Source organism: Alosa pseudoharengus, unplaced genomic scaffold, assembly GCF_046254945.1.
Source record: "Alosa pseudoharengus isolate Yale_2024_CS ecotype anadromous, Long Island Sound unplaced genomic scaffold, YU_APseudo_1.1 YU_APseudo_1.1_scf_6, whole genome shotgun sequence".
NCBI lineage: Eukaryota > Metazoa > Chordata > Actinopteri > Clupeiformes > Clupeidae > Alosa > Alosa pseudoharengus.
Genome location: NW_027468848.1, coordinates 5,579,770 through 5,604,769, shown reverse-complemented (window position 1 = coordinate 5,604,769; position 25,000 = coordinate 5,579,770). Strand labels below are relative to the sequence as shown.

General features: G+C 47.7%; 2 protein-coding genes across 2 annotated transcripts in view; both read right to left on the bottom strand.

The window, feature by feature from the left end:
* inpp5l (inositol polyphosphate-5-phosphatase L) overlaps positions 1 to 15,866 on the bottom strand; it is a 43,699-nt gene extending 27,833 nt beyond the window's left edge. Inside the window, exons 1-2 of the mRNA XM_076271129.1 lie at positions 15,089 to 15,866; positions 2,430 to 2,471 (exon numbers count right to left, since the gene is read on the bottom strand). Coding sequence (XP_076127244.1) covers positions 2,430 to 2,471; positions 15,089 to 15,148 — 102 coding nt within the window. The 5' untranslated portion in view covers positions 15,149 to 15,866. The remainder of the gene's footprint in view (positions 1 to 2,429; positions 2,472 to 15,088) is intronic.
* A 2,961-nt stretch (positions 15,867 to 18,827) lies between these two features.
* Positions 18,828 to 25,000, bottom strand: part of LOC143105912 (glycerol-3-phosphate acyltransferase 4-like) — a 41,181-nt gene continuing 35,008 nt past the window's right edge. The window contains exons 12-13 of the mRNA XM_076270053.1: positions 21,870 to 21,949; positions 18,828 to 20,154 (exon numbers count right to left, since the gene is read on the bottom strand). Of these exons, the coding sequence (XP_076126168.1) occupies positions 20,046 to 20,154; positions 21,870 to 21,949 (189 nt within the window). The 3' untranslated portion in view covers positions 18,828 to 20,045. The remainder of the gene's footprint in view (positions 20,155 to 21,869; positions 21,950 to 25,000) is intronic.

The window sequence follows — 25,000 nt, the reverse complement described above, 5'->3', positions numbered from 1 at the left end:
CATCTCACTTCAGATCTAACATGCAACCTGCATGCAATCATATTGTTTTAGGCCACAGGTTCTCAAACTTTTCTTCGGGGTATTCTTGCATGCTACGCAGTCATCACTCTTCAGCATAGTAAGCTGTTCCTATATTTCTAAAGAGAGATGTTGTAGGCTACGTTGCGTTGCAGACAAATGGACCCATAACACCGTCAATTCCTATGTAAACATATTGGCGATACTCAGTGAATGAAGTACAATGGAGTATTATGCACTTATGATATCTTACGTGATTGTAGCGTGTCTAAACAACAGAAAAGCTCATCAAAATGCGTCTAAGATGCAAAGGCATATAGGGCAGGACTTGGACCACAAGAAAAGGTGCGATATTTCGAGAAATTACGGATTATTGGCAGTGCAGATCCATATGAGTTGGGTGAGGGAGACGAACCAAGTTCAACCACAAGCGCCCCCCTTCCTCTGATAACTTCTGGCATTATTGTCCCTTCTCCATGGTTTTTTAATAACGTTTGGAAGTTGATACCTACACCAGATGTTTTTCTCAGTCTGACCTATTGGTACAACATAAAACATGGCAATAATTAACCATTTTCCTTGACGATGTTAGGGATTTACTTCAGTGCCTAATGCTTTCTAATGAGGCGAGTATCTCCAATATGGCGATGTCCAGATCTGATGACACGCCGTGCAAACCCCTAATAGTCAAAAGATAAGGAGCCTTTATTGTAGCCTAGTAGAGTTTGCGAGGTGGAAAATGTCCATTTAAATAGTAGGCTAATATAATGCACTGTTGAGCGTTTTAAATCCGAAATAATAAGGAATGTGAGGAGGTTGCTATTAACTTTAAAGATTGCATCTACAATTGAAACTATCTACAGCCTATGACGCAAATTGATTAGCCATGTCTGGTATACGGATGTCTGCTTAGTTGACTAGATTTTAATCGGTCAAGTTGAAGAGCTGGTGTCCGTTAATGATGGTGCAAATAGGCTGATTCATGTCCCTTGCATTTTGCAACTGCGAGGTCCATGGCAGGCGCCCCACAGAAATGTTTTATTTTGCGAGTGAGATGTCCATGCTGTCCCTTCTGCGATGCGTTCGCCCCCCAGTTTCAGAGCTATTCTAAATGTAAAATTCCACAGAGGGATGTGACTGTGGTAAACAAACTATATCCTAATAGAAAACTGATAGCTTTCCTGGCTAAGTTAGGCCTATTAGACAACATAAATTGTGCTGACGACCCAAATAAAATCTCCTGCGACCCACCCGTGGGTCGCGACCCAGTCTTTGGGAAACACTGGGCTAAGGGGTGGGACTTGCATCACAACTGTACAGTTTGGGTAGTGTCATTGAGGGCCAAATCACAACCACACAGGCACGCCAGCTATGCAGCTCGCAGCTCGTTAGTAAACTTGTCACATCTAGTTGTATTCATGTCATCCTCCTTGTGTGATAGGCAGTGAAGCTGACCCATCAGAGTGAGTGCTGTGCTTCTCCTGCACTAGACATACCCACCAATCAGAAGTGGGCCGACCTAAAGCGAATTTTGGAATACTGAACTGAAGCTGGACTCACAAATGATCAAATCGCAGCCCTACCTCACACACACTGGTCCCGTTTCTCTCTCTCTCACACACACAGGCCATGTTTCTCAGACTCTTCCTCATGCTGTTCCACTTAACTAGCCTGGGCCTGCAGCTAATGATGAGGTGACACAGATAGACCCAACCCTTCAAATGACAATATTCTCTCTGTGGGACGGACACACACACACACACACACACACACACACACACACACGTAGAGGGTGATATCTCACCCGTCTGTAAACCCTGAGGGGCAGATTGACTATTACTATCAGAGCACTCAAACTAAGCTAATCCTGCAGTACCATATGGACACATGAGGAGCAACTCAACTACAGCGTGACTCCATAAACCCCATAAAAGCTCTTTCTCTGGGCAACTCAACTACAGCGTGACTCCATAAACCCCATAAAAGCTCTTTCTCTGGGTAACTCAACTACAGCGTGACTCCATAAACCCCGCTCTTTCTCTGGGCAACTCAACTACAGCGTGACTCCATAAACCCCATAAAAGCTCTTTCTCTGGGTAACTCTCTGACATACTGACCAGGTGAAAAAACGTGTGTGTGTGTGTGGTGTTAGAGGTTTATCAACTACTGATTTGCACCAATATTTCTAGTAGATTTTAATAGTAGTCAAGTAGCCATTATGTAGCAGTGCTGGTGCTAAGATTACTGGGTAACACTACATGTATAACAGAGTGATCGGGTGAAAGAGTGTGTGTGTGTGTGTGTGGTTCTCCGGGAGAAAGCTCTTCCCCGAGGTGACCCTACGGTAGCGTAAGCAGGTGAATCTCTGTGGGAGATGAGATGAGATGAGATGAGATGAGAAGCGGACTCACCGTGTAGAACTCTCGCAGCCAATCCTTCTCCATCTCCCCCACCTGCAGGAAGGAACATCACTGAGTCAGACACAGCAAGCAAACAGACAAACACACAAACACATCATATTCCTCCAGTGAAGTCGTCTAAAACATCTCTTAGCTGGAAGTGAAGTCGTCTAAAACATCTCTTAGCTGGAAGTGAAGTCGTCTAAAACATCTCTTAGCTGGAAGTATTGTGGCTTCAGCACATGAGTGCGGCCCACTCCGCTGCCGCCTTGTATATTTTGATTCAGTTCTATTTTTGTCGGTGCCACTCAACAAAATGCATTATATCTCAAACGTTTGTCAGTTGTATCATTTCGGAACTGGTGCGCGTGGGCAACTGACGGAAATGCATTATTTATCAAACGTTTGTCAGTTGTATCATTTCGGAACTGGTGCGCGTGGGCAACTGACGGAAAGTATCAGTGCAGTCAAGACGGCGCCCATATGCGGAGAGATTAAGTCGCGCGCTCTGGTGTGGGCTGTGGCCTAGATTCCCGCTCTCCAAGTAGGCTATGGTACAGCCCCAGTCCAGCACGCAGCATGTAGGCTAGGCGTCAGGGGGGGCTAGGCTATGGTACAGCCCCAGTCCAGCACGCAGCATGTAGGCTAGGCGTCAGGGGGGGCTAGGCTATGGTACAGCCCCAGTCCAGCACGCAGCATGTAGGCTAGGCGTCAGGGGGGGCTCGGAGCTCATTACCGCGGTTAGATGGGTTCTTAATCTCTGGAGGAGCGAGTCACATTTCTAACCCTCACATCTGCGTCTCGTCACAGAACTATGATATTCTTAGATGCGTTCTACATTTAAAGCATGTCAAAGTCCGATCTGTTTCAAATAACTAGGCTGAGAAACTTTAAATCAAAAGTTTTTGTTCCCACTTTTCCAACTTCCCCCGTCGCTTGACTTCTTTCACACAGTTGTGCGACTCAAACACACCATTTCTGGTTTTCTTGACAGAGTTCTGTCTAACCTCTGACCTCTCGGCTACAGAGATCACTTCCTGCTCCTGGGGTGGCCAATCGGGCCGTCTGAGCGTGCTCAGTCTCCTGGCTCCTCCTGCATCCCGAGAGTGGACCAGGCCACGGGAGACACAGTGTTCCGCTCCCAGAGAGTTCCAGAATGGGCCTCAGGAGATCGGCAAGCCTCAGACGTCAGGCAGCGCACGTAGCCCAGAGCGGCTCAGATAAAAGCATAATCACCGACTGATAGACTCTGCCCACGCCACCACACAGACACATTACCCAGAATCCTCTGCCTGCAGGAAGAGAAGGCCTTGGCTGGGCCCACGCCACCACACAGACACATTACCCAGAATCCTCTGCCTGCAGGAAGAGGCCTTGGTAAGACCCACGCCACCACACAGACAAATTACCCAGAATCCTCTGCCTGCAGGAAGAGGCCTTGGTAGGGCCCACGCCACCACACAGACACATTACCCAGAATCCTCTGCCTGCAGGAAGAGGCCTTGGTAGGGCCCACGCCACCACACAGACACATTACCCAGCATCCTCCTGGACACGGGAAACGCTGAAGGGGACTGGTCTGAAAACACAGACCCCATACGTACACAAACACACACACACAAGTCAGGTGGGGAAAACGCAGAGACCCCATACATACACAAACACACACACAGAGTTCCGGTGGGGAAAACGCAGAGACCCCATAGTGCACATAGCAGACAGCATACAGGGTGGGGTGGGGTCATTTTAGCCAGGGAGGGCATCATCTGGTTAATAGACACACAAAGCTCTTCTTTTGTGTGTGTGTGTGTGTTTTTCCTCAATCATTTCATTTATTTAAAGCAGCATAAGAGTGCCTGCAACATCCCATCCTCCCCTCACATGAAGCACAGTTTACTCTACTGTAATTCCCCCAAAATATAAAATTAGGTTCTATTAAACAATTTCTTTAAGTATCAATAAAAAAGTACTGAACACCACGGCACGTTCCCATACCAGTATTGATATTAGTTTAAATGTGTCAGGTGCCCAGCCCTAAAGTGTACTCTGCTATGATGCCTCCATCCAAGTGTGTGTGTGTGTGTCACAGTTTACTGTAATACCCCTATCCCACACAGCCTTCACAATATTGACTCTTCGTGTGGTATTTATCATTTACTTTTCCTCTTGTTTGCCCTGAGGAAGGCAAACGTGCAGTAGGAGAGAGGCAGTTATGTTGGCGTTTTGTTGCTGAAGCATTAGCGGTTTCCTGTCCAGATGATTGGCCTGTTACTGCAACACCACAAGCCGCATAGTAATCTTGAGCAGGTCCCCAAAAGCTGATGAATAGGCTACTGAAACGTCGGCCTAAACTGTAAATCTGACGAGGTCCATTTCTGGAAGTGTAATGATCGTCTATACTCCGGTTTTAACTGTTTTGGGTACTGGCTGCCACTTATCCTTATTACGTCGGGATTCCGGCTAGTTCCACTTTAAAAAAACAAACAAAAAAACTCTGGTATGTTTGGGGCAGGCTGTCTCCTGGGCGTGCACGACACCTTGTGATTGCGCTGCAGTGTGTGCCGTCGGGTCTACTGCTACGGTTTCCTGTTCGACTGGGTTGGCCAACGCATCGCCTGCCTGCCGAATACCGCTGGCTACGGGGTGTAAAGGAACGTGGCCGTGGACGGTTACAGATCGAGATGATTGAGGAGATTGGAACCTTTACTTCGAAATTCCTTTCCTGCAGTGTAGTCGTACGAGGAACGGCCTGACCAACAGAACTCACACCCATCACCACAGCAGGAAGCGGACTCTAGCACGACGGCTCAGCTTTCCCGCTGACAGAAACGTAACGCCAGTGCTAACAGAATATCACCCCCTGCACCCGGCAGGCCAAGAGCTTCTTTCATCATCAGAGACCTGACACATGCGTATCGCTTTCCCCACATTCAGACTGATAGCAGTGTGTCCATGTGTGTGGTTTGTGTGTGAGTGAGTTTGAGTATGTATGTGTACATGTGTGTGTCTGTGTGTGTCAGTGTCTGTGGGCAAGCTTGTCTGAATGTGTGTGTGTGTGTGTGTGTGTACATATGTGTGTGTGGCAGTGGGTGTCTGTGTGTGCAAGCTTGTCTGAATGTGTGTGTGTGTGTGTGTACATATGTGTGTGTGTGTGTGTCAGTGGGTGTCTGTGTGTGCAAGCTTGTCTGAATGTGTGTGTACATGTGTGTGTGTGTGTGTGTGTGTGTGTGTGTCAGTGGGTGTCTGTGTGTGCAAGCTTGTCTGTCTGAATGTGTGTGTGTGTGTGTGCATATGTGTGTGTGTCAGTGGGTGTCTGTGTGTGCAAGCTTGTCTGAATGTGTGTGTGTGTGTGTACATATGTGTGTGTGTGTACATATGTGTGTGTGTGTACATATGTGTGTGTGTGTGTGTGTGGTGGAGGCCGCTCTGAGGGCATGTTAAATAATGCAGGAGTGTGTGCCAGGCTCATGTAAAAGGCATGAGGGGTGAGAGTGTGGATAAACGCCGCTCACCTGAGCCATGTCACACACACTTTTACACCACGCTGCCCATCGCAGGCTCACACACACAGTAACACACACGGCTCACACACACGGCTCACACACACGGCTACACACACAGTAACACACACGGCTACACACAGTAACACACACAGCTACACACACAGTAACACACACAGTTACACACACAGCTGCACACACAGTTACACACACAGCTGCACACACAGCTGCACACACAGTTACACACACAGTAACACACACAGCTGCACACACAGTTACACACACAGCTGCACACACAGTTACACACACAGTAACACACACAGCTGCACACACAGCTGCACACACAGCTCACACACAGTTACACACACAGCTCACACACAGTAACACACACAGCTGCACACACAGCTAACACACACAGCTCACACACAGCTAACACACACAGCTGCACACACCGCTAACACACACAGCTCACACACAGCTAACACACAGCTAACACACACAGCTGCACACACAGCTAACACACACGGCTCACACACATAGCTGCACACACTGCTCACACACACGGCTACGACACACAGTTAACACACATGGCTCACAAACACAGTTACACACACACGGCTACACACACATGTCTACACAATCAGCTCACACACACGGCTCCTACACACGGTTAACAGCAGGGTAACACCAGGTGAACCAACCATAAAGTAAACAGGTCTACTACTGTGGACTATTTACAAAAGAGTGTGTTACCACCAACACCATAACATTTAGGTTATGATGACCAATATCATCTTACTATCATTAATTGGTCATGATTAGTACTATACTACTAATATCAATGGGTTATGATTACTATCATGTTTTTATCTGTGCTGGGTTTTTTTATTTTGTCTTGTAATTATTTATTTTTGCTTTTTTTATATGTGATCGTAATGACTATGTGAAGCACATTGGACTACCGTTCTGTGTATGAAATGGGCTATATCAATAAAACCTGACTTGACTTTGCCATTAATATTAATGGTTTATGATTGTACTATTATAATACCATGCAATGTTCATGTGTTTTGACCATCTATGGCCAGTGCTATGCCACCGTGCTTATCCTGCACGAGTGTTAGGGGGCGCTTCTCCCAGCCTCTGTCCACCGCTCAGTGTCCAGGAGTGTAAAATATGACCTTTGGTGTGTGTGTGTGTGTGTTGTCCTCCTGAAGAGCACCCTGCTCTGACTGTTCTGTTATCTGCAGGATGTCGAGAGCAAAGTGGCTCCTCAAACGGCAGGAAGACAAACTGACGCTGCCGAGTGCCGACCTCAGCCTTCAGATAAACGTGCTAACGCTTCTCTCACCGCCTGATGTCAGTGTGACCAATGTCCTCTCCGTCTTCTAATGGCCAAAGCACACCAGTGGCGCGGGAACCACTTACACCAAGGTCTGTTTCCCCCTATGCATGGGGGACGGGGGACGGCTGAGCACTCCTTTGCATGGTTACCCAATATCCACCCTGGGAAAGACTGGACTGAATTCTCTGTGGCTCAGATGCTCAATGGGCCATAGCATAACACTGAGTGAGTGAGTGTGTGTGTGTGTGTGTGTGTGTGTGTGTGTGTGTGAGTCTGGATGGGTATGCATCGGAGTTTGTCTCCATGTATGAGATTGCACATGAATTTGTGCGTATGATTCTCTAAGCGCGTGTGTGTGTGTGTCAGTGTGTGTCTGGATGGGTATGCATCTGAGTTTGTCTCCATGTATGAGATTGCACATGAATTTGTGCGCATGATTCTCTAAGCACTCGCGCCGTGTGTGTGTGTTTGTGTTTGTGTGTGTGTGTGTGTGTGTGTGTGTGTGTGTGTGTGTGTGTGTGTGTGTGTGTGTGTGTGTAAGGGTTTTAGTGTGTGCTAAATGAGGTACCAGGCCCAGACTTGCTCTGCAGAGGAAGCCGTGACAAAGACACACAGCTTTCCCATTTCACCCAGAGACACACAGCTTTCCCATTTCACCCAGAGACACACAGCTTTCCCATATCACCCAGAGACAGGGCTGAGGCTGTTCATGGAGGTGGGGGTGGGCTGCCGTGGTCACCACTCAGGGTCATAAATATGCGCTGGCCATAGCCATGTTCTGTGGGACAGCTCTGCTCTGCTCTGGACATAGCCATGTTCTGTGGGACAGCTCTGCTCTGCTCTGGACATAGCCATGTTCTGTGGGACAGCTCTGCTCTGCACTCTAGGGCTGCACCCCTGCCTGCAGATGCTATTTCTGCTGCTGTTTACATAAAGCTCAAGCAGTAGCTCCACTCCCCCTCTCTCACAGGGACAGAGAGAGAGAGAGAGAGAGAGAGAGAGAGAGAGAGAGGGAGAGAGAGAGAGAGAGAGAGAGAGGGAGAGAGAGAGAGAGAGTGTGCATGTGTGTGTATTTTTTTCTATCTACTTTTTTTTTCTATATATATATATATTCACAGATTTAGTTTTTTGACTGTTATTTAGTATTGAGTTCTAGATACTGTATGCTTTGGCACTTTCTTCACGAATTGTCATGCCAATAAAGCGTTTTGAATTTGAATTTGAATTTGAGAGAGAGAGAGAGAGAGAGAGAGAGAGAGAGAGAGAGAGAGAGAGAGAGAGAGAGAGAGAGAGAGAGGCTCAGGGTGGAGAGGGAGAAGGGCTCAGGGTGGAGAGCCAAGAGCTCTGGTCACTTCTGACTGATGTCTCACACCCTTGCCTCCGTGCTAAGAGGCATCTAAGGTGTTGCTGAGCACCTGATGGGTTTCAGAGGCATGCAGGGAACAGCATATGAGGGAGCGCCCATATGGCTGTCAATCTTATGTCTAGACTGAACTCAATAGCCTTCAAGTGGCCTTGGCATGCTCTGTGTGTGTGTGTGTGTGTGTGTGTGTGTGTGTGTCTGTGTGTCTACACTGGTTGAAAGTGATCGTGCACTGATGAGTGAAAAAAATGAGGGTACAAACAGATTAGCATCAGTATTAGGTCTGACGACTTTAGTGTATGGGTGTGTGTGTGTGTGTGTGTGTGTGTGTGCACCAGGAGGTCTGATGACTTCAGCGAGGTGTGTGTGTGTGTGTGTGTGCATCAGGAGGCGTCTGGGAGCCTAGCAGCTCATTCACAGAGGGAGAGGAAGGGAGTAGTCTCAGGGTCACGCACAGAAAAGATCCTTCAGTAGCAGAGGAGAACATGGACTGGTTCTAACAGAGGAGAACATGTGATGATTCTAACAGAGGAGAACATGGACTGGTTCTAACAGAGGAGAACATGTGATGGTTCTAACAGAGGAGAACATGGACTGGTTCTAACAGAGAACATGGACAGAGGAGAACATGGACTGGTTCTAACAGAGAACATGGACAGAGGAGAACATGGACTGGTTCTAACAGAAGAGAACATGTGATTGTTCTAATTAGAAAACATCAACTGATTCTATGAGAAAGAGAAGAGAACATCTGCTCAGTCTGTCCAAAAGAGAAGAGAATGTGATGGTTCTAACAGAACCTGAAGAGAACGTGTGCTGGTTCTAAGTTCTAACTGAAAGAGAGGAGGTCGAGCACTGGATCTAACAGCGAGAAAAGAGAACAAGTTGGTTCTATCCTAAACGTAGAACCGAGGAGCCGTGAGGAGCTCCTGAAGGCTGTAACAAAAGGCCACAGAGAGCCGCGTCCAAAAATAACTCCTCCAAACACAGCTACGATTCATACGCAGTCAAAATAAATTTCATTACACAACGCACAAAACAACAGTTTAAACAGGAGCAGACGTCAGACATTAGCCTAGAGTCTCCTCTCCTCAGGCTAACTGAATCAAGCCTGAATGGGGCTGGGATGGAGTGGAGTGGAGAACTCCTCTCCTGCAACCGGGGGCTGGCCTCCTCACCTCCCCAGTTTTTCCTCACAGGGGCCCACCTCACCTCCCCTCCCCAGCCACAGTTTCTCCTCATGGGGAGGGTGGTGGTGGTGAGGGGTGGGGTGTTGGCACGGCATAACACAGCTCAGACTCGAGCCCATGATCCTTAGCTCAGCCCGTGGGCCAAGACTTCTCCTGCCTGCACGCTGGACCAGATGCTTCCCTGTGGCTTCTCTCGGCGTGGCCTCATGCGGCACTGGGACGCCGCCCTTGGAGCTTTACAAATGGAGGCTGTGGAGGGCACACACACTACATTCCATATGCAGGACGGGCGGTTACATGTGGCCAAAAGTGTGCCAGAGCTTTATATAGGCCTGGGCCGTCCCTCACGAGAGAGGCGACTTGTCTGGCACTAAGAACTAGAGCACATCATAGAATGACCACAACACAAGGACTCTACAGAACTGTAGTCCAGTTAATTTCACAGAAGTCAAATATGTAGGCTAACAGACCACACCTCAGTCCAGATACAAACAGTGCCAAACACACACACATTCTCTCTCTCCCACGGTTATGCTCACACATTCTCCCTCACACACTTTCTCAAAAAAATAAAGATAACAATTTCAGTGAAAGCTGGATGCTACTACAGTTTTCTTCTACTTTTAGAGTCCTACAGCAGATTTAATGTGTCTGGTTGGTTGCATAAAACAGCCGATCCTACATCCCTTTAACCTCCAGGTTCAGATGTAGGAAAGCAGAAAACCGGCCTTGGACAGCCTGCGGGGAGGCTCTCAAATCAGTATACTAAACCTGACATAATGAACCGGAATCTACTAGCAAATCAGTATCCTAAACCTGACATAATGAACAGGAATGTACTAGCAAATCAGTATACTAAACCTGACATAATGAACAGGAATGTACTAGCAAATCAGTATACTAAACCTGACATAATGAACAGGAATGTACTAGCAAATCAGTATACTAAACCTAACATAATGAACAGGAACGTACTATTTGAAAGAAAGCGCTGGTGATTCTACTGTGGCTTGGTTTGTGAGGACTGATCTGACACTCCCAAACAACCACAAGCCTCCCACCCACACACACACACACACACACACACACACACACACACCACTTGGGCTGAAGTGTGCTGTGCTTATGCTAGCCATGGGACTTTGCTGAAAATGGCCAGGACTCTAAAAAGGCATGCAGCGCTTGCAGCAAATAATCATGGGTGATAAATCTTTCATTTGAGAGGATAACGTTGCACAGCGTCCACTGTATACACTACACAGTGTGCTACTTAAACATCCATCTCACACACACACACACACACACCCCTCCCTCCTACTCAGATCTCTGCGTGATGTTTTACACACTGACCTAGAGCATACAGGTTTTTCCGTGACGTGGCGCAGCATTAGCAGTGTGTGTGTGTGTGTGTGTGTGTGTGTGTGTGTGTGTGTGTGTCTGGGGGATCATGGCTTTCACGCTCCACAGGTGCGGTAGGCAACAGGGGGGAAGAGATGGTCTAGTATGGGCCTGTCCTCCACTCCACACATGGCCTCTCTCACACACACACACACACAGTCTACCATCAGATCCTGCCCATAAAAAGAGAGCAGAGACGCTGCGCGCACACACACACACACACACACACACACACACACACACGTGACCAAGGGGGGAGGGGGTCTCCATCAGCAGGAAGATGGCTTCTTTAAGGAAAAAAACCTCCACCTCCACACACACACACACACACACACACACACACACACACACACACACACACACACACACACACACACACACACACACACACACACACACACACACACACCTTCCTCATCGGCCCTTCCGCCTCCGAGCTGCATACCTGAGATGGGCAGTACAGGAGGAAGAGCTGCTGGAGGATGAAACCGTACGACAGGTTTGGCATCACTGCCGCCCGCGCGTGTGTGTGTGTGCGTGCGTAGGTGTGTGTTTGTGAACGTGTGTGTGGGGAGGTACGACTCATGCTTCCTATAGGTGGAGTGTCTCTGAACACTGGAGATGACAAGCAGTTAGTCATAGCCTAGCTCATGCTAGTAAGCCATACAGTGTTTCACCATAAGCCATGGTGTGTCCGTGTGTGTGTGCATGTAAGTGTGTGTGTGTGTGTTACACCAAGTATGTCATAGTCAAAGGGCCACAGTCTTGCAGGCACAGTGTGTTTCGGATAGTGAAATGTATGCGTGTGTGTATATGACATGTATGACGTGTATGTGTGTGTGTGTGTGTGCGTGCAGTCCAAATCAGGCCGACAAGTCAGTCACTGGATGATAAATCTGTTGTTAGACTGAGTGGTCACTGTCCAATGTCATCACCCTTTAGAACTCCCACCCCCCCGCCAGGACTCCACTACCCCAACACCCCCCCCAGGACTCCACTACCCCAACACCCCCACACACAGCCCTAGGGCCTGATGGACATCTGAAGGAGTGTCAGGACCTTCTACTTCAGGCTTTGTCCACATCTGGTAAAGTAAAATAAAATCACCAAGTAAAAAAAGACTGAGGACATATATGTCCACCCCCACCCCAGTGTCCCTGTGTGTGTGTGTGTGTGTGTGTGTGTGTGTGTGTGTGTGTGTGTGTGAGTGTGAGTGTTTGGACAGATGAGACAAGCGTAGTAAAAATAGGATCCTGAGAGCCGTCAGAGCCAGATAAGATCTGTTTACAGGCATCCCCCATCCTCCAGCCACAATGGGAGCTGACATGTTTTCAACTAGTGCCAAATATGGCCAGGGGAAACATGGTCCTCGGCCAAATTTCCATGAGTGCCGGCCCCTCCTCCCTCCCCCAACCCTCCCCTCCTCGCGCACAATAGACCGGGAGCCCAGGCCGGGCTTAAGTTCAAAAACAACACAGCAGAACTTTCCCAACCCTCAGCTTCAAGAACCACCTGCTTCTTAAACAATTACAATCACACAGTTTGCCACCCTAACCATAGATGATATAGCCTACAACTGCATAGAAGGCACACAGTGTCACAACTTCACAGTGTGACTGAGTCATGCTCTTGCACAAAGCAAACTATTTCAGTAAACGTCTTCTGAATAAACCCCAATCTTCCTGCCAATCTAAACATTAGATGCACTTCTTCATGTCATCGCTTAGGCTAATGCAGGTGAAGCATGGCATGTTTACGGACATGAAACATTTCATACACAGATGCATATCAACGGTGCTTTGCATAAATAAAATCAAAAGGGAAATCAAAAAAGGAAAAATAAAAAACTAAGTGCTTTAAGACTCCTAAAACCTGTGTGTGTTTTGACTCCTAAAACCTGTGTGTGTGTTTTGACTTTTAAAACCTGTGTGTGTGTTTTGACTCCTAAAACCTGTGTGTGTGCTTTGACTCCTAAAACCTGTGTGTGTGTTTGGACTCCTAAAACCTGTGTGTGTGTTTGGACTCCTAAAACCCGTGTGTGTGTGTGTTTTGACTATTTTTCCTCGAGGACCCACGCCATGCCGACACACTCCGACAAGCGGCGGGCGACAGGTTTTGGCCCGGCGACGACTCTGATATGGCGCAGCTCTGGGCCAGACGTTTGAGTCGGGCCGGAACCTGACCCATACCTGCCTGAGACTGATGCCATTTGGGGCGGGTCCCCATCTTCGCCCCCCAGCCTGACCCGAGGACCGCAGGCCGATGGGAGGGTCGGAAGGGGGTGGTGGGGACGTGATTAAGTGAGGACAGCTACGCACAGACTCCTGGCTGGAGGACACTCCTACAGGAGTGGACCCGGCAGGTCCTCACCAACACGGAACCCGACCTGGTCAAGCATCAGCGTCACCTGGGTTCCTATGCTGTTCTAAGACAGAACAAACATCCTGCCGCTGCAGCCCCCAAATGGAGCCCTGCGGTAGGCTAACCCTCTACTGGACTTCTCCCTGCTGCCCAGTGCTGGATCCCATCCAGCTCCCCACTACTGGACCCGTCCTGCAGCAAAGCCACAGTCGCTGAAAGCTCGGGGTCACTCGCTGTGATGGGCGTTGGAAGTCACAGCTTTTATCTATGGTTGCTGTTATGGTTATGGAATTTGGCAGATGTTTTTGTCCAAAGCAACTAACAGTAGGCTAGATCAACTTAATCTAAAACATGTGAGCCAATGAATTACTGTAGAATATATCATTATAACATCAGCATTAATCCACATCTAAAACTATTCTCTGGGCAGCATTCCTTAATCCGGTGAGTAGCCGAGCTCCTCTATGTGCTATCTAAATTGAGATTAAATGGATAACACTTAAAAAAATTATTAAGAAAGTGCGGTGCTTTTAAACTACGTTCGTTCGACAGGTGATACTACCCGAAACTAGGCCGTCTTTTATTATAACCACAGTATAACTAGGCTACGGAGGTCAACATGTCACCCAAACAAGTAAAAAAGTAGATTACAATCACTTTTATTTGCTTTTTTATTGTGATGTTTATAGTCTCCCTTACACACGTTACTCGAGTAAGCACCTCCAAAGAAACGTATTGTTATGAATTTGTTTCTCGACTTGGCGGTAGTACTTTTAAACGTGACATAGCCATTTCCTGTTTGATTTGAATACACACACAAACTGTGATAGGTGCTCAGCCGCCCGCGGGTTCAGTCGGTGAGCCAACGTCCCCAGCTCACACATCAGGCCGTGACAGCTCACTTTGGATGGGGGAAAATAGAACTCAAGGGTGAGGACTGGTAGCGGGATAGGCCCGCTGCCATACTGTTGGATACAGTTGTTTCCAGCGAATTACTTTCTGTCGGTAGGATACGAGAACACGCCCAAGTCATGTTCTGGCCAAGAAGCGACATTACATTGTAATTTTACGGCTCTGGACTCAGATATGTTTTGAAGTGTGTGCGAAATACTGTACTTCTACTTCTTCAGCTCGCAGTCCAAAGAAGCCATTTCAAGGAATAGGGGCCATCTGTAAGCGCCCCTCTTAATTTTGAATTAGCTTCAAGCAGTGGGCAAAGTAGCTTAGTTACCACCTCACATACCAAGAACGTGTTTGTCAAGACTTGAAACAACCAATTAGTTCCTCGATATCGAGCTGCCCGTTATCACCTGTAGAAATTGTAACTTTACCTCAATAGGTTAACATTACTTAGTCATATTCTAGTAAAGACAGAAATTACAACACAGTGTCTTGTTTCAAGCTAATTTACGCGCACGCACAATCTACAGTAGCCTAGGTTTGAAACAAAAACCTCACCTTATTAAACCATCAAGCGCCTGTAAAACAAATGTTTGGTTAAAGAGGCTACTTACATTGTCAAATAATGATCCAACATTGGCAGTCACCAATAAGATGTCGGTGTAGCTTTCCATGATAAAGATCGAAATTCCAGAAATAGTCCAAAGGGATAAAGCAGGCAGGCGCTCCTTCTACCTCAAAGAAAACGCGTTGGCGTTGAAAATTACTAACAGCTTACAGACAAGATTATATAGCTCTATCTATCTGGCGCTGAGGACATAGTTCACAGACTCCTCATATCGATTGGCATCGTTCATCGTGAGTGTTTCTACACCGCAATAAGAATTGTTGTAGGCTATTCAGGCTTTCGCTGAAGGAGGCAGAGCAATGTCTTGATTCTTCAGATCGTCGTAGTAGCTGAAGCAGCCATGTCGGCTCAACGACACCGCGCGGGGAGGATTTCTGCAGGTCTCCTCATGATAATTGGACTAGGCTCTTAGGTTCTTAACAGACTTAACCGGGCTCCTTTGCATCTGCAGTAGTTCCTGGCTCGCCGAAGGAGGTGAAGCCGCTGTTTTGTGCCTCATGTCCTCCGGAGCTCCGCCTTGTCAATGCAGCGCTAACGTTACAGGCTACGACACTCAAACAAGCATACGGTCGTAGCACGCAGGCACGTTTCTGCATAGGCAAAGCCCACGTTACCTTTTAATAAATTCAATATTTTAGCGACCAAGACGTCCTTGTCCTACTTTTTTTAATTCCATAGCCTACTTTCCAGGAAATTCAAAGACACCAAAGGCGTGCTAGAGGTCAAAGCTGTAGAAACACAACTTTCATACACCAGACTCTTGTGTAATAACAGAGCAAGTGACCCAACTAATTTTGAACGGATCACCAAATTATCTGTGTCCCAGAGCTCGTTGAGTTTTGGCTGGGGGCCCCGCAGCAGTTAGCCTCACTGGGAAACCACAGCACTAGATGTTACAGATCTCTTAGAAGGTTATCATAGTTAGTGTTGATTGCACAATGCTTTTAATGCACGGAATTCAGTGTTCGGGGTCCCTGGAAAGACGGATCAGTCAGTGCGATTTGCCTTTTGGGCAAATTCAGGAGGCTTAATGATGGGATCTGCTGTCGTGAGGGCGCTGCACTCCACAATTAGAATCTAAAAATATCCTGTTTTCTGCAAACCCCATCATTCACTTCCAGCCCGCACTAACACAATCACTTCCTGGCCCTTAAGAATTCCTTGGAAACGGTCAACTTCCTGGTGAGTGTCCAAATCGACACCCTCGTTGTGTTCCACTTCTTTGCATTGAAAGGAATGCCTTCGGTTTAGAAAGGGAAGGAAACCATTAATACCAAATTATTTTATCTCTATACCTTCATTATTGTTGGCTTTTTAATCCCCAAATATAATTTAGGCTATCAACCACCCAAACTGAACGGCAGACTCATTCCCCTGTGTAAGGTGGCTGTAGCCTATGTGCAGGGGAACAGAGCCCTCTCCCCAGACTTGAGGATAGTTTTCTGACTGAGAGGTCTGTGGCTCAGACTCAGCGATTTGCTTGTGTAGGCTCTGGTGAAGGCAGCACAGAGCAGTAGTGAATGGGAAACACCCGACTTAACTGAAAGGAAGTCTTGGCTGGACAACGTGTGCCTGCCTTTCCTTTTGGCCTGCAACTTGTGTGTGTGTGTGTGTGTGTGTATGGCTACAAAGAGGATCAATCTGAAGACAATAATCCTGACTGAATGCTGCATTTTCTTTCTTGAATTCTGCGAGGCACGCTGCCCATAAGGCCCAGCAGGCTCCTAGGCAGGTCGCACTGGGGCGCGTCCCCCCCAGTTTGTGCCCAGCACCCACCCCTCTTTGCAGGCTTCTGTCACTCCATGGGGCCCCTCAGGCATTTGCACCCAGCATCTCAGTCAGAAGTTTCCTACACTACTGGAAGCACGCAGTTGGGGGACATCTTAGTGAAGTCCTGTGAGGGCAAAGGTCTGTAGTGTGTATAGTAGAGCGTATACTGAGCAGCAACTGTTGCAGGCTTGTCTCAAGGCTACCCAGCAGGTTTTGGGCGTTATCCGCTGCCTCCAACATCCATCATCCATTATGAGAGTACCGTGCTTGAAGACCTGATTTGCATTAGGCTCCAGCCACTTCAATCACATTGTCACTTTGTGTTTATGGCTGGATTCATTTCTAATCTCATCATCACTTTATATTGATGGATGGATTCATCTCTCGCTCAGCTCCTTATATGGTAGTTCACTGAATGTAAAATATGTTTGTTATTGATCACTGTCTTGATATTGGCCATGATTATATTTCCCTGAAAGTGTCACATTAGAGTAAACAGTTGGAACACACACAGACACATACACACAATGAGCTTGACATAACTGACTGTTTATTTTGTTGGATTACAGTACTGGATGAAGCTGAACTGGACGCACACACACACAATTAAAGCTCTGGGTTGGTCCTGATCTGAGAAGGCTGGCGTCGGGCCTGTGGGGTGAGGTGAGGTCACAGGTGCGTGGGTGGAGGAGGGGGGTCGCTCATCAGACGCGCAGACATGCGTGCGGGCGCACGTCATACACGAGACAGGCAGCGGCCAAGCTCGTCTGGCGCGAACACGACGGAGGTAGAGGAGCTGAGCTGCGTGGGATCACCACGCTCCAGTGTCCAGCCCGCCGGGCAGTGACGAGGCGAGGTGAGGGCAGCCAGGCCTGGGCCAGGTCTGGCCCACGTCTCAGACGGCTCTGCTGCGCGGGAGGCAGCCAGGCCTGGGCCGGGTCTGGCCCACGTCTCAGACGGCTCTCTGAGGGGATCCCTCCACCGGCGCAGCGCCGACTTCACAGGGACCTCCACTCCAGCCTGCTGACCCCCACCCACACACACACACACACACACACACCCCACAGAGCCCAGGTGTGACTAGTATGGGACCAGCGGCTGTAAGAGTCTAGTCTACTGATCATCCAGGTCAATCGGTAAAGGAGGAAGACTACATCTCCCAGCAGGCCTCAGCAGCCTGGCTGGCTGCCATGGCAGCAGGGTGCCTGTGTACAGTAGTGAGCGAGCAGTAGCTTGTTGGGTTTGTTGTAGTGGACAATGAGAGCGTCTGGAGACGCAGTGGCTGGTGACGTGTGTGTGTGTGTGTGTCAACGTGCCTCAAGTGATGTGGGCTGAAGGTCTCCTTCAGGACCCCTGGAAGTGGCGCTTCACTTTCTGTCTGCATCTGAATTGGCTGAATTGACGTCATCACAGAACAACTATTTCCAGTTTGACTTGGTTAGTGGGAGCTTAAGCATATTGGACACGCATACATGCACAGACGCACACACACACACAAAAACAGACACGCGCAGGCATGCACAGTACAGATAGACACACACACACACACACACACTCTCTCATTGCCTCTCTGTCAGTGGGAGCTTAAGCATGCACCCAGAACCAGCATGTCTAGTTTTAGGAGCTCCTGAAGGGGGCCAGGCCAGGTCTGGTTTATTCACTTTTGCTTCCTCACACACGCACACACACACACACACACACACGGCATGTCGCGCTGTGCTGCAGGCCAGGGCAGCCGTAAAACTGTATGGGAAATGTGTGTGTGTGTACGTGTATGTGTGTTACGAGCGACTGTCAGTGTGCGACGGCGTGACGATAAGCAGTGGCGAGTCCTGACGCAGGTCAGCACGGAACAGTGGACCCCCCCCCCCCCCCCTGCTCTTCTGCCCCTCCACGCCTGCTCTTCTGCCCCTCCACGCCTGCTCTTCTGACCCTCCACACCCCCCCCCCCCTGCTCTTCTGACCCTCCACGCCTCGCATCCGCCAAGATGCTGACCGCCGGTCGCTTTGGGACGCAGACGCATAGATGGAGCCTGCTGCCATGGGGACAGTAGCCGTGCCCGTGTGTGTGTGCGCGTGCGTGAGTGTGTTGTTGCTGCTGCTATGGGGACAGTAGCCGTGTGTGTGTGCGTGTGCGTGTTGCTGCTGCTGTGGGACAGTAGCCGTGTGTGTGCGCGTGTGTGTGTGTGTGTTGCTGCTGCTGTGGGTACAGTAGCCGTGCCAGCGTGTGTGTGTGTGTTGCTACTGCTGCTGTGGGGACAGTAGCCGTGATGAGCTGATAACATCACACTGGAGGTACATCATGCGTGATTGACCGTCTTCCAAAGTCTTTTTTTCTTTCCAGGAAACAGAGCAAAGACTGATTGGAGAAAAAACAGCATGTGAATTGCCCAGAACAAACAGCCCTGACCGGTATGATAAATCCCTGTGGCAAACAGCCCTGTGCCCAGCGTCAGCAGATAGCCAGTGTGGCTGCCGTGGGGACGGGCAGTGTGGCTGCCGTGGGGACGGGCAGTGTGGTTGCCGTGGGGACGGGCAGAGCCTCTATACCCCGATAACGAGACAGATTCCAGGAATGGTGCTGTGGATGCATCAGTCTCCATCCATTCTGCTGTTTGAACAGAGGCACTCTGCGCTCCACCTGCCACACACACACACACACACAGCCATCTGTCTGTTCTCTCAGCAACACAAACATGTAAAACCCTTAATAACATTATTAACTAGAAAAGAAGAAAAGATGATCAGACCGGCTAGACAAGATAAAAAGAGATTATCAAAGAAAAACTTCCACACACAAAAGTCATAAAAAGCTATAAACATAACAGACATAATTTACAGGTGCAGTTACAGGTCTCTGATGCAGCAGTCAGTGGCTGTCAGTGGGTGACACACACACACACACACACACACACACTGGAGTGTCAGTGGTCTTCACTGCCAGACAAACACAACTGACGGGGCCCATGAAACACTGTTCTTGTAAAAGTCAGCTGCAGTGACGCAGACGGCCCCTAGGTGGTGCTGTGCCTCATTCTGAATTCTCCCCCAAAAAGGATTTCAATCGTTTTTCTTTTCCTTTTTCTCTCCTCCCCCCTTCCTCTCTCTCTCTCTCCGTGTCCATCTCTCCCTGCGTCCACACACGAGAGTCGGGGTTCCGGGTTCCTCGTTCCTCAGGAGCGGCTGCGGTTCTCCTGCGCTCCCACCAGGATCTTGCTGTACAGCTTCTGCTGCTCCTCTTTAAACGTGTCCTTCACTTTTCCTCGCTTCAGGCCGCCATCCCTGCACACACACACACACACACACACACACACACACGCACACACACGCACACACACACACACACACGCACAGAAACACACACACACACACACACACACACACACACACACACACACACACACACGCACAGACACACACACACACACACACACACACACACACACACACACGCACAGAAACACACACACACACACACACACACACACACACACACGCACAGAAACACACACACACACACACACACACACACACACACACACACACGCACAGAAACACACACACAAAATAAAGTTATAAAGTAAAAAATACAAGCCCACTACTTGGACAACATATCTGCAATCCGAGCTAACACCCTAAAAATGAGCTTAGGCGACATTGCGTTTTTCAAGATGTGTACGGGTTATTCTATGAAACGGATGCCATTTGCGTTCACAACATTTGATGAGATGCGTAAGGCACAAACTAGAGCCAGAATGTGTTTCTAAAGCTAGTAATTCAAGGGTTCTTGTTAACATGATGTGCAAGAAAATACTAATAAAGTATTTAGCCTAGTTTGCCTTAAAACCCACTCACATTAACATGCTTTGTCTGTAAATAGCATACCGTTACTTAAAATGAAATCACAAAGACATTTTTTAATAATGTCTGCCAGTAGAGCACCCAAGAAACTAAGCAGAGCAATTCTGACATTCTTTTACATTGTTTATTTGTTGTTTTTTCATTACTATGAGGGGTCCGTCAAGCTTAATCCTACCACCCCGTCACACAAATGAGACAGGAATAATTGTTTTTCATTACAGTTTTAACACTATCTTTGCTAAGAAAATGACATTTCTAATTGAAGGCATGTCTGTTAAGTCAATAACTTGACTCTTATTGGATAACTAGAGCCATTTTATCATTAAAAATGTACCACCCAGTCACTTTTATTAGATTTCAATAATCTGCTTTTTTGGAGGGTGATCATGTCTTTATTCATTGAAAATAAGTTTACTTTTGATGAACATTTTGAAAATGTTATAGTGGAAAAGGCGTCCGTTTCATAGAATGACCCGTGCAGTATTTCTGCATCTTTCCTCACGTCTAATAGATAAGAATAAGTGCAGAATGCCCAAACATACTAAGGAACATTCTGACATGTTCTCTGTTCCAACAGATGACATGATGGCAGATACTGACTGGTGGCAAACTGTCCCCTTTGTCCCAGTTGATTGGCAGCGGCTCGTCATGTACAGAGCCTTCAGGCAGAAGTGTATGTGTGTGTGTGTGATTGGCAATGGCTCGTCATGTGCAGAGCCTTCAGGCAGAAGTGTGTGTGTGTGTGTGTGATTAGCAGAAGTTTATCGTGCACAGAGCCTTCAGACAGAAGTGTGTGTGTGTGACAAACACAAACAGGAGATAAGAGTTGGAAGATGCTGAGTGTGTGTGTGTGTGTGTGTGTGTGTGTGTGTGTGTGTGTGTGTGTGTGTGTGTGTGTGTGTGATTGACGAAGGCATTATCAAGCTGAGTGTGTGTGTGTGTGTGTGATTGACGAAGGCATTATCAAGCTGAGTGTGTGTGTGTGTGTGTGTGTGTGATTGACGAAGGCATTATCAAACTCACTACAGGTCCACTAGTTCTCCCTGTCTGGCGATTGCAACCTTCACTCAGATGTGTGTGTGTGTGTGTCTGTGTGTGTGTGTGTGTGTGTGTGTGTGTGTGAGAGGTGAACTCACCACAGCAGGTCGACCAGCCCTCCCTGTCTAGCGATGGCAGCCTTCACGCGGTTGGCAAACTGCACGGCATCCTCTCCCTCCTGCAAAGACACCACAGGGCATGGAAATCAATGGAAATCTCTAACACAAACACATACACACACACACACACACACGCACACACACCAAAGTGGCTAAGCAATTAGACTAGCGTGCAAATGTGCAGTGCCAGAGGACACACATGACTAAGGGGTAATGAATGGGACTCTAGGAGGGCAATTCGCCAATAAATAGTAGCTTTGCTGTAAACTGCTTTTCACTCTTGTTAGATCGTTTACAATGTCAAAATGCACCAACAGCAACAGTTACATAAGATGATACTTTTCGGGTCCTCTCCATTAAGATCCAACTTGAACGTGTGCTACTCCATTTAATTGAGAGCGTGTCTGAGCGCACACGAGAGGGAGAGAAAACGATTGGCAGGCTCCAGCTGGCTTGTCGTTGTTGATGATAATTGATATCTCCTTTTTAATATAAGAAACTTATAAAAGGAAGGCAACAAAGACGAGGTTAGAGGAGATTGCGGATTTTTTATATATTATTTCCACTACTGACCAGTTATAAACTGTGAGAGCCAGGGCACTTTGACATGTAGGCTGCACTCACTGTGATTTGAAAAATGGACAAAAATATGAAGAGTTGTCTTTGCCTTTGTGTAATGGAACTGGTGAGTCTTGAAGTCTTCAATAATTTGTTTACATGAAGCACATATTATGCCGATTGAAACACATTCCACTTAGCTAGCTAGGTGACTGGCTCAGGCTCATCATTCACTTTTAATTGCAAACAGAAAATGACTTTTTTTCCTATCCTGGACTCGGTCTTGACTCGGACTCAAACCTTTTTGGACTCGGTCTTGTCTTGGACTCGAACCTCTTTGGACTCGGTCTTGACTTGGTCTCGACTAGTCCTGGTCTTGGACTTGTCTTGGACTCGACAAAGGTGGTCTTGACTACAGCCCTGGTAACGGATTACATGTAATCTGGATTACGTAATCAGATTACAAAAATCAAGTAACTATAATCAGCCCAGATTACCATAAAAAAATTGTATAATCAGATTACAGTTACATTGTTGGGGATTACCTGATTACATTTTATCATGCAAACAATGCAACTTTTTTATGATAGCCTAGCTATCTTTTAATTTGACAAGCTTCGGGCTTGCCGGTTCGATCCCCGACCAGTAGAAAAAATGTGGGCGGGGGAAGTGTTTGTATAGAGCTACCACAGGTTACTCTACACAACCACAGGTGGCAGTGTGGTGACTCTATAAAACATATTGATGTCAATGGGGCATTTTGCCCATGTTCAGGGTGGAAAATAAAAAAGAAAGATTTGCATAAGACAAGTCAAATTGGTGTTTTCAAAAAGAAGGGATCATGAAGAATAAAGAAAAACATTTAAAAAATCTTTCTATATTCCCACAAGGTGTTTGGGTGCTCTGAAAATGATAACCAAAATTATTTTTCAGACTTGTGAGGTCTGATGATCAGACCCTGAAGGGATTTGTTTTCTGTTCATTGCTTTTTGTGAGAGTGTTTCTACTTATCTCAGTAAGGAAAATAAATCAAGAGCCTATGTTGAGTACAAATATGTCTTCTGAAGGCTTAAACAGAGCCCAGCCAAAAACTCCAATAAAATTTGTATCAACTTCGAGGGACAGCTATGACCATGCAGGATTATCCAGACCAAACGTGACGATTTTGCTACAGACTATTTCTATTTATGTACCAGCATGCAAAATTTGAGCCTCCTACATGGTTTAGTTCTTGCGCTGTGGGCTTGTGAACTTTGACAAAAAAGCACCCCCCTCCCCCTGTAAAACTGGCTGTATCTTGGAAAGTATTGATCTTACATAAGAGTATGTCCTGGGTAACATAGGTACACCTGGTAATTTTTTGAGACCTAAGTGCGTGGGCCCTGGTTGAACTGATGTGGAATGACCCTATTGAGTAGTTTAGTGGAGCGTGCTGGCTGGAGTATAGCTTAGTATTGAGTAGTTTACTGTAGCGTGCTGGCTGGTGGCTGTGACCTAGTGGATGAACTGATTCAGTTTTCCACTGGCTCCCGGGCTGGAAAACGGAGCGGCAGATTTTTCCCACCGAACGGAAAGTGTGTGTAGAGTCTGGCCGAGCCCCTCAGATCTCTGGGGAGCACTCGGAGCTGAAGGCCGCTGAACTGGCCTTTCAGCAGCACCGCTCTACACACACACACGCACACACACACACACACACACACGCACACACGCACACTATCTCACACTGCTCTTCCACAAACACTTCTGCTGTGTAACACACACTTCCTTCTTGTGCTCCACAATAAACACACCAGAGTCCAGCGAGCCCTCTGCTCTGTAGCCAGACCCCCCCCCCCCCTAAAAAAAACTAAAAAAAAACTAGAGCCACTCACAGGACAAAAAAGCCTTTCTGGAGGTGTCTGTGCATTTCTGTACATGCTCAAGGGAGCATGTGTGTCTGCTAAGGTGAACACACACACACACATTTCCCCTTGACCTTGACTTGTGTGACCTTCATGTGCCTCCTACACTGACGTTTTTCATGTGCCTTTCCCCCTGCCCCTGTGTGTGTGTGTGTGTGTGTACCCAGTGCTGCGGTGGGTTAACATAGAAAAGCCCTCTGTGTGTGACTGTGTGTCCAGTGCTGCAGTGGGTTCACATAGAAAAGCCCTCTGTGTGTGTGTAGGTGGGAGGGTGTGTGTGTGTGTGTGTGTGTGTGTGTGTGTGTGTGTGTGTGTGTGTGTGTGTGTGTGTGTGTGTGTGTGTGTGTGTGTGTGTGTGTCCAGTGCTGCAGTGGGTTCACATAGAAAAGCCCTCTGTGTGCAGTCATGCAGTCAGACAGCCACGGCACCAGGCCAGCTGTGCCTCTCTATAGCCTTCTAAGGGAGTGCGAGTGTGTGTGTGTGTGTGTGTGTGTGTGGGAGAGAGAGAGACAAGGGCCAAAAATACCCCTGAATATCAAATGTAGAGAAAAAAAAAAAAGTATGTCCCTGGGTTTCTAACACACACACACACACACACACACACACACACTTCTAACAATGTCCTGTGAGTGTGTATACGTGTCTCTCTGT